Source organism: Porites lutea, chromosome 4 (assembly GCF_958299795.1).
Source record: "Porites lutea chromosome 4, jaPorLute2.1, whole genome shotgun sequence".
In the NCBI taxonomy this organism is placed as follows: domain Eukaryota; kingdom Metazoa; phylum Cnidaria; class Anthozoa; order Scleractinia; family Poritidae; genus Porites; species Porites lutea.
Genome location: NC_133204.1, coordinates 27,295,683 through 27,305,682, shown reverse-complemented (window position 1 = coordinate 27,305,682; position 10,000 = coordinate 27,295,683). Strand labels below are relative to the sequence as shown.

At 38.9% G+C, this 10,000-nt stretch overlaps 1 protein-coding gene across 1 annotated transcript in view; it reads right to left on the bottom strand.

Annotated features, from left to right (window-relative positions):
* The window catches only part of LOC140934479 (capsule biosynthesis protein CapA-like), a 17,548-nt gene that overhangs the window by 2 nt on the left and 7,546 nt on the right, over positions 1–10,000 (bottom strand). Inside the window, exons 6-9 of the mRNA XM_073384097.1 lie at positions 8,587–8,708; positions 1,766–1,860; positions 459–699; positions 1–11 (exon numbers count right to left, since the gene is read on the bottom strand). The exon at positions 1–11 is cut by the window's left edge and continues 2 nt beyond it. Of these exons, the coding sequence (XP_073240198.1) occupies positions 1–11; positions 459–699; positions 1,766–1,860; positions 8,587–8,708 (469 nt within the window). The remainder of the gene's footprint in view (positions 12–458; positions 700–1,765; positions 1,861–8,586; positions 8,709–10,000) is intronic.

The window sequence follows — 10,000 nt, the reverse complement described above, 5'->3', positions numbered from 1 at the left end:
AATAAGACACCCTGCAGGAAACAAAAACCAAATTTTTTCAGCGCAATAAATTGCGATAATAACCCAAAAGTTTGAAGAAAATCAAGCACTACTGAAATCAAAATTTACTAATACGATCACCAACAAAATGAAGCAAAAAAGCAAATCAACTGCCATGTAGTTTCACTGATTTTGGGACACATCATTTTAACCGATGGTTAAGAAGTTAACACTCGTAACGAGGTACGTTAAATTTAACGCATGGTAAGAAGAAATTTGACCCGTGGTTAACACTAACCGGCGTTCGAGCAACCGAAACTAACCCTCGGTTAATTTTTATCCATTGGTTCAAAGGTTTAACCATCGGTTAAGAAATAGCCATCTTTCGAGCAACCGTGGCCAGGTCTCAGGAAGCAAAAAAGGACCTGTCTGAATAGGGTTAATTTAGTTAATATAGTTTTTAAAGCCACAAAATTTACCTTAATGACGAAGCAGCATCTGCACTTGCATCTAGCACGAAGGCCTTCTTCCCATTAAAGTTTCTATACGATTCATGGTCTACAAAGGGAGATTCTAGATTCGCCACAGAGACATCCGCTTCTCTGATGTATTTGGCTACGTCTTTAAACGAGTCATTGTACGAATAATAGCCATTTTCCACGTAGTATCGCACTGGCCCAGAAAAAGCAATATCACCAACGAAAACGAATGTAATTGGTTCTATAAAAATTAAAAAAATATATCAAGAATCAGGAATAAAAACTAAGTTCACTAAGGGCTCCATTTAAACTAGCTCTGCTAAATTGGATGCCCCTGGATAAATGTTGATTTAAAAAAAATCTTAAAAGCACATATAATTTATTCAGTTGAAAACTCGGAACATGAACTAACTTGTATCTGTCAGCTAAATGAAGAAAACCCTAATTACTTTAAGCAACACCAAAAAGAACCAATTTTGTTCTTCTGCAACAGGCGATCAAAGTTCAAGGTGCTTAATCGTTCGGACTCAGTCGGATTTTTAAAGACTAATAGTAGGTATGCTGAGAAAATTCCAGAAACTAATAATAAGGGCTCACCTGAATTAACACTAGAAGCTATGTACGTTATTGATACTAACATAAATACTGAAATCTCCATTTCAGACTTAGCAGTCAATCTCTTATTCAAATAGCTTATAAATATTTTTTTTATCAGAACGTAACGCTCAAAATACTCAGGATTAACCAACGCGGAAAAATTGGAAGCTTTAAAATTTATCACTGATGATTTGTTATTGAATTTCGCCACACAATCTCATTTAACCGTCCAAGAACCTTGCACTGTTAACACTTGTTTATCTACGCCCTGTACTTGAAAGTACGTAGAAGTTGCAAGCTCAAATGTCTCACTTAATTTTTGTCGCTTGAAGAAACAACACGTGAAAATAACTCTGCCACATACATAGTTAGCTCAGTCCTTTCATGCAATTTACGCGAAAATGGATATGGACTATGCCACCAGTGCCTACCCGTCATAGGGTGCTGAAACGAACGGGCTCAGGGCTTTAACCATTGTGGTTAAGAGTTAACCATCTTTCGAGCAACCGTGGCCAGGTCTCAGAAAGCAAAAAATCGGATGTTTATCGGTTTCTGGGTAATCTTAAGCAACACCAAAAAACAACCAATTTTGTTCTTCTGCAACAGGCGATCAAAGTTCAAGGTGCTTGATCGTTCGGACTCAGTCGGATTTTTAAAGACTAATAGTAGGTATGCTGAGAAAATTCCAGAAACTAATAATAAGGGCTCACCTGAATTAACACCAGAAGCTATGTACGTTATTGATACTAACATAAATACTGAAATCTCCATTTCAGACTTAACAGTCAATCTCTTATTCAAAAAGCTGAAATATTTGTTTATCAAAACGTAACGCTCAAAATACTCAGGATTAACCAACGCGGAATAATTTGCAGCTTTAAAATTTATCACTGACTTCGTCACAAAATCCCATTTAACCGTCCAAGAACCTTGCACTGTTAACATTAATTTATTTATCTACGCCCTGTACTTGAAAATAGGAGGAAGTTGCAAGCTCAAAGATCTCACTTAATTTTTGGCGCTTGGAGAACCAACAAGTGAAAATAACTCTGCCACACACATAGTTAGCTCAGTCCTTTCATGCAATTTACGCAAAAATGGTATGGACTTTGCCACCAGTGCCTACCCGTCATAGGGTGTTGAAACGAACGGGCTCAGGGCTTTAACCATTGTGGTTAAGAGTTAACCATCTTTCGAGCAACTGTGGCCAGGTCTCAGGAAGAAAAAAAAATCGGATGTTTACCGGTTTCTGGGTAATCGGGTCCGATTTTTTTCAATCGGACCCGAATATCAACTCGGACCCGATTTCGTTTAATCGAACACGATAACAAATCCGGTCCGAATTGTAGTCGGGTCCGATATATTTCGGATCACCAACAAACACAACCACCAACAAAATGAAGCGAAAAAGCAAATCAACTGCCATGTAGTTTCAATGATTTTGGCACATGTCATTTTAACCGATGGTTAAGAGGTTAACACTCGTAACGAGGTACGTTCAATTTAAAGCATGGTGAGAAGAAATTTGATCCTTGGTTAACGCTAACCGGCGTTCGAAACTAACCCTCGGTTAAATTTTATCCATTGCTTAATTGGATGCCCCCGGATGAATATTGATTTAAAAAAAATCTCTTAAAAGCGCTTATGCATAATATATAGAAAAACTCGGAACATAAACTAAGTTGTACCTGTCAGCTAAATGAAGAAAACCCTAATTACTTTAAGCGACAAGAAAAAACTAGACTACGAGCAGTCTCTCTTTTTTCTTGGTCCGTCGAGCAAAACGCCTGAGACACGCAAATGACCACGCGCCTGACTGAAGGCGCGAGACGGGAGAGGTACCGCCCTTGTTTCTCGCGTCTCGCGGCTTCGCCGCTCAACACTTCCCTTACTAAATCTGAAGAAAAAAAGAGACTGCTCGCAGTCTACCAAAAAACAACCAATTTTGTTCTTCTGCGACAGGCAATCGCAGTTCAAGGTGCTTGATCGTTCGGACTCGACTAATAATAGGTATCCTGAGAAGATTCCAGTAACTAATAATAAGGGCTCACCTGAATTAACACCAGAAGCTATGCACGTTATTGTTACTATACTTTCATGAATATTGAAATCTCCATTTCAGACTTAACAATCAATCACTTATTCAAAACGTAACTTCAAAGCTAGGAAACTACAGCTTAAAATACTCAGGATTAACCAACGCAGAATAATTTGCAGCTTTAAAATTTGTCACTGATGATTTGTTATTAAATTTCGCCACATAATCCCAGTTAACCGTGTCAATCCCTAGAACCTTGCACTGTTAACACTAATTTATTAATCTACGCCCTGTATTTGAAAATAGGTAGAAGTTGTAAGCTCGAAGATCTCGCTTAATTTTTGTCGCTTGAAGAAACAACCCGTGAAAATAACTCTGCCACATGCATTCAGTAGTTATCTCAGTCCTTTCATGCAATTTACGCAAAAATGGATATGGACTTTGCCACCAGTGCCTACCCGTCATAGGGTGTTGAAACGAGCGGGCTCAAGCTATCTAGCTGTAATACAAGGATCTAGGCACTATTAAAGAGGCAATTATTTGTTGTTGCTTTTAACTAGCTTTCTGCACCCCTTTTCCCCACAGGAGTCTTTTCTTTTCTTACCTCTCTCACTACTGTGATTACATCATGATCAAATTCATATTCCAGTCCACACATTCAGAGTCCTTTTTGTCAAATACTTAAATTTGGAAGAGGTTATGATGACAAAAATGGAATAATCTTTTTCTCTATTATTTTTAACTCGGCTTCTAAGCAAAAATTGCGCGCGTGTGTCACACGAGGTTGTGAAATTTGTGCAGAAAAAAGTTGTACTTTTAACCATTTCAATGGCATTAACTTACCCCATTAATGGAAAAGGTACCCTGTTACGGTCTCCTAACCCATTTATGGTTCCGGATACTAGATAACACCAGTTATTTAACAATCAATAAGTGAGGCTAAGTGTCTTATGAAGCTTTATGAAGAATTATGGAGATCGAGGATCAATGGAGGCCGTAGGCCGAGGCGGATAACACCCTCCGAGATCTCCATAATTCTTTATATGATATGAAACCCGAATTCAATAATTGTTTTATTATTCATTCAAAATAATTCCTAGTTTAAAAACATAGCTAAAACAAGCTTACCTGCACCGATGTTAAGTTTATCTTCGATAGTTTTCCAGCTCCGTAAATATTCTCCAAATAGCAGATGTTGCCCTCCGAGTTGTCTTCTTGCTGTTTTTGCTATGTTTTTCGCCATTATTTTGCCTAGTTCCAGCTGTAGTTCTTACTCTTGAAACGGGTGAAGCGTCCCCCATTTTAGTTTTTACCAGTTTTTACATCTCGTCCCCAGATCTTCTCGGTTAAAGGTGCATTAACCTGTAGAAGGCAGCATTTTTTGACGTCATTTCCTCGTTCAACACAAAATTCTTCCAAATTTGGTCACCAGTAACTGGTTATGGTGAATTATGCGTGTGCTTTTAGCCAATCAGAATTGGGGAAATATTTTGAATGAATAATAATAATAGTTAATAGAATAGTCACTGATTGCCTGTGTAAGTGACATACATGTAAGGACATTTAGGAACTTAAAGGAAACTAAAAGATTTACCTGTATCGAGACAGAATGGTCCTTTATTCTGTATTATCTACATTGAAGCCCCCTAATAACATGAACTCTCTAGTTTTGGCTTGGAGCCAGCCCCAATTTGCCACCTTATGAAGCGAGAAGGGAACTAGAGCCGAAATGAGTCCCGTAATTGTTTCTGCGATTGTTACTGGGGACGCACCGGTCAGCTATTGGCCATTTTCTTTCCCTGTCCCCAGAAACAATCCCAGAAGTCTTTGCGAAAGTTAACTCGGTTTCCTCGATTCTAAAGTGGCGAATTTTGCAATAGGTCACTTCCGAGTTCCAAAAAACTTAACTTTCAAAATGAGGCCAAGTGCAGAACCTTTCTTGTGAAAATAAATTGTATTTGCATGAAAATGAAAAATCATTTCCATATCAAAGGTTGAGGACTTAACCTCGGTTTGATACAGAGGCCAGGGGGAACTCGGAAATGTCCCGGAACCTGAGGGAACTGACTATAATTTGTGTACCACCACACCTTTGCCTCTGAACACAAAAATATGATGCTTATCAGTCCTATTCTTCTTCCAATCCAATCAAGACCTCTTCAGGTTCTCAAGTATATTATGAACTCATTTAATGCTCAACGCTACTAATTACCTTGTTTATCACTATTCATTCAGGGGCATTTTTAAAGTTGGGTTTAGGAAAGCGAAAATACTTCTTAATTTGTTGCAAAAGTTTTTATTTTAGTGCAGATAGCGTCAAATTTGGGGCCTTTAAAAAAAGACGTAGAAAAAAAAGAAATAGATAAAAATCTTTCAAATAATAGTTGAAATCCCAAAGGCTTAGTATTGTTCTGAATTTTGTTTTCTTTGAACAACAAGCTGTTTAACAGGAAAAGTCAACACATATTCATGCGAACGTACATTGAAAGAATACCTTCACGGTTTGTTTACTACAGTAGAAATTAATTGAACATCAGACTGTACGCAGCCGTATTTTGTTGACTCGATCCGTAAGAATTTCGTTATTACAGACGGAACTGACAGCTATTGTAATGGAGGACTTCATTCACTTTTTACAAAATAAAAAGCAGTGGTTTAAGATCTGTTTTCTGGACTTTATTATGATCAAGAAATCCTGCGGTAACGACGTGGCTGCATTTGCGAAATTGTCGCATGTAACTTTGTATGCACGTACAGCGACCGATGGAAATATGTCACTGGTGGAGAAAGGTTTCTTTGCCGTAGCCACATATTAGCGTTAATATTTGTCGATTCGTGAAGTCAGGTGGTTCATGAGGTAGGTTATGGCATCGATATCACCGAATAATTTGTCCAAATGTTGGAAAAAACCAGCCCGAAACTCTGACATCTTTCATCATCCTTGGCAGCTTGTTTAAAACCTACAGCGGCCGATTTTGTACCATATCTTGATCAGAGATCTCTTTTTGGAACAAGTTCTTTCATTAAGGAATTTAATTTTGACATAAAATAAATCAAGAATGCTAAAACTATCCGTTTTGTTGCTGGTTGGCAAGTGGTCAAGTTTTCCTAGAGACTTTCTACACCAGAAATTCACACAGTTGTTGTCTTTCTCTGCGATTTGGCTTCGTCGTGAAATGTAAACTGTTTTCCAGCTTTGTATTCTATAACTTCTAACACCGTATGGCAGTAGCGAATTGTGACGCACAGCAATAAAATGTGGAAACCAACGCTTTTAATATTAAGAAGGGCTGGGTAAGTAACTTGTTCTGTTTTCAGCCTTTCTAAAATCGTTGTTTGCAGATCAATAGCCGGTTTTGTTTATGGCTCGTGGTCCGGATGCCTTTTTCTATGGCTTTACCGGTTTAATAAACCATAGGTTTTTGACCAATCAGATCACGCGTACTATCTCAGTTATTTCATACGCTGTGGCTATATGGCCGGTAGCCCGTCAAGGTTTTCAAAATACTAAATGGCCGGCAGTTCTATATTCTCAGTAAATTTCACAAAATCGAAAGATTCCAGCTAATCTTAACTATCATATGTCGATTCAGAAAAGTCAAGCGATCCTGAAATGCTTTACAGATCTCAAGTCTAGTGTTTGATTTGCGCTGGGCTCAGAGGAGGAAATCATGTTTTGTGACACTTAGAAATTTTTGCAGTTCGACTGCCGGTCAAGTTTTTCAAAATACTAAATGGCCGGCAGTTCTATATTCTTAGTAAATTTCAAAAAATCGAAATATTCCAGTTAATGTAAACTATCATAAGTCGATTTAGAAAAGTCAAGCGATCCTGAAATGCTTTACAGATCTCGGCCTCCTCGCTCGCGCGTTCTCGCGAGGCTCACTTCGCTTACCCAAATAGGAGAGCTTGCTCGCAGGCTAACGAGGTTACAAAGAGAAAGTGCAATGATTATTATTAACGTAACCTTCAGGTATGTTCTACCCACGAGGTTACAGAGAGCAAATGCAGTGATTATTATTAATGTAACCATGAGGTATGTTCTACCCACGGGGTTACAGAGAGCATGCAAACGCAGTAACAATTATTAGATTTTAGTGCAACTATCAGGTTGAGTTCCTCCATTAAAAGAGGTTTTTGCTAGGGTTAAACAAGTTTGGCTTTCATGAGTTTCAAGGTGCAAGAAATTATCAGTATAATTATAGCACACAAACATTGTCATCTAATTTTTCGCACGTAGCCGGAATAAGCCAAGAAATGAAGCATATATAACGAAAAATCGTCCTCAGATGATCTCTATATTAAGTAAATTATACTAAACGTTGCGAAAGAAATTATTGTTTGTATCCGTCTTATCCATCGTAAAAGCGAGGGGTCATCGCATGACATCCGGTATATTAAACAGAGGTAATACTCACAGGTTTCACGAGTTGTATGCACTATTTTTCGCCGAGAAACAAATTTAAACTTCAATTCTTACCTTACAGTAGTCCGTTCTTTTACCTTGCATTCGACAACAAATCTGTTAAAGGCGAGCAAAGCGATTCCGACACTCTTCTTTATGATGAGTAGCAAGCCGCAGGAACTGAAGCAGCTTGACTGAAGTAAAATCCACCGATATGCACGGCATTCTCACTACAAATATAAACAAACGTCGCGGGGAAAAAAAGACGAGGAGGAAAAAATGCCAGATCTTCGCCTCGGCAATGTATTCCAGCTACCATGCCGGCGTATCTCCAGAAGGTGGACTCGAAGAGGGACAAACCTTGTGATTTTTTTTAGAAGCCCTTTGCGCGCAAACTAATTTATTCTGGCGCGAAATGAAGATTAACAATATGTACTCTGAAATCTAATCCACGACAAGAAGATTTTCGCACTGTAGCACGACATATTAAATGCCTATTTTTACAAGTACGCGGAGAAAGTGGTCCACTAGTTTAACTTTTTTAAGATGAATTTACTCCACAAAAGCAAAATGAAATGTTTTATCTCTATGTTGTTTACGTGCCTGATTAGAAGGCAGAAGTAAATTCATCATACAGACCCCATCAAAATGAAAGTACACGAATGAAACGGAATAGGTCTGGGACGGTTTAGTTTCTACTCAGCAGCTTCTTTGCTTTATAACAAAAATTCAATGTTGCAGTCTGTGTTAAACGTTGGCATATCAACGCGCACAGTCACTGAATGAAAATAACAGTCACGATCACGTTCTTCGAAACCGACCAGACGCGCGCGACCTACCACTGTTATGGTAAGAAATTATCCTGAAGGTAATAATGTTCCCGTGACAGTCTTCGCACTGAAGATGTAAATGGTAAACCGAACGGTCGCTTTGATCATCAGAAAGACCTGTCAACTTTGATGATTTAACTGATTAAATTACGGGACAGAAATTTTACTGCATGCGGCTCCTCGTGCACTGCGCCACCCTTGCCCCGTATACATGTATATACTAAAAAAGAATATTGTGTATTGCTGTATTGTGTGCACCTTGATAAAGTTGCTTTCAGCATCCGAGACATCTTTATGTCTTCGCAATCTTCCAAAACAAAATGTTCAAAGGCGTCAATGAGATTCTGGTCAGATTTCACCCCAAGTCTTCCGTACACACTCTGTATAAGAACAAAGACTGGTTAGTAAACAGTAATTTGTCAGCATCTAAACCTAGCGGGATCTCAGTGAGTGGGTATCATAATTTGATATTCCAAACGATAATTTGTACGTATTGATGTTTAACTGATAATAACCCTGATGATGGTACAGTCAAACCTGTGTACAATGATCACCCTTGGGAATTGGTAAGGTGACTGTTATATACAGAGTGACCGCTATACACAGGTTAGCTTTGCAGAAACTGAATATATAAGGCAACTGACAATTTGTGACGTTGTCCGGTGACCGTAATATACAGGGTGACCACTACTTATCTTAAACACCAAAACTTTCCCATTCAAAGCCTTACAATTGGAACCTCTAGTAAACGACCACCTCCTGTAGGCGGCCGCGACCACTTTTTGAGCCTGAAAGTTTAATGATTTTCTATTGTTTTTAACTTCTTGTAAGCGACCACTTAACCCATTCTCTGATTTCTATGTTCTGTGTTGACTTTGCTACCTAGAAAATATGAAGAACTTTAGTAACAACAAGAACCTACACATGGCGTAACTTAGAAATTGTATGCAATTTATTATCTACCATAAAGTGGATCTGCCCAGACCTCTTCTTGGAAGAGGCCCGCTGTGGTTCGATTCTTGTAAGAGACCACCTCCTGTAAGCGACCACTGAGTCTTTGCATTTTGGGTGGTCGCTTACAGGAGCTTCGACTGTACATTGAAAAGAACTATCTCAGTCCCAAAGTGTAAATTTAGCCCTGGAAGACAGAGGCTAATTCAGCCTCTCCTGGAGCCATTTGAGCACATCAATTTAAGCCAAAACAGCGTCTGATCGAAAGCCTATTCCACGCAACGCTAGGACTCATTTAAGCCCGTGAGTTTAAATCTGTCCGAGCTACTTGGACTGTGTAGACTGTATGTTACTTACCGGAACGGCCCAATTTTAATACATTTTTTTAAAAATGTACAGTACATTTACCAGGAATTTACGAAGCGAGAGATTGGAAGCCTTGAAATCCGAACAGAGCAGTCAATTCAGCATACTTCTCATACCACGAGCGCCCACCTGCGCATGCGTAAAGTACGGAAGATAAAAGAAACGCTTTTGTTCGCCTCAGTCAACATGGCTTCCTTGAGGCCAACTGCAAACCAGCAAATGGTCGTGAGGTAGAAGAATACATGTATTAGGCTATCGCCCTTTGTAAGAGAATCCGGATTTCGGATTCCAGATTCCGGATTCCCAGAAAATTTTTTGCTTTTGGAATCCGGCATTCAATAATGTGCTTGTAGAA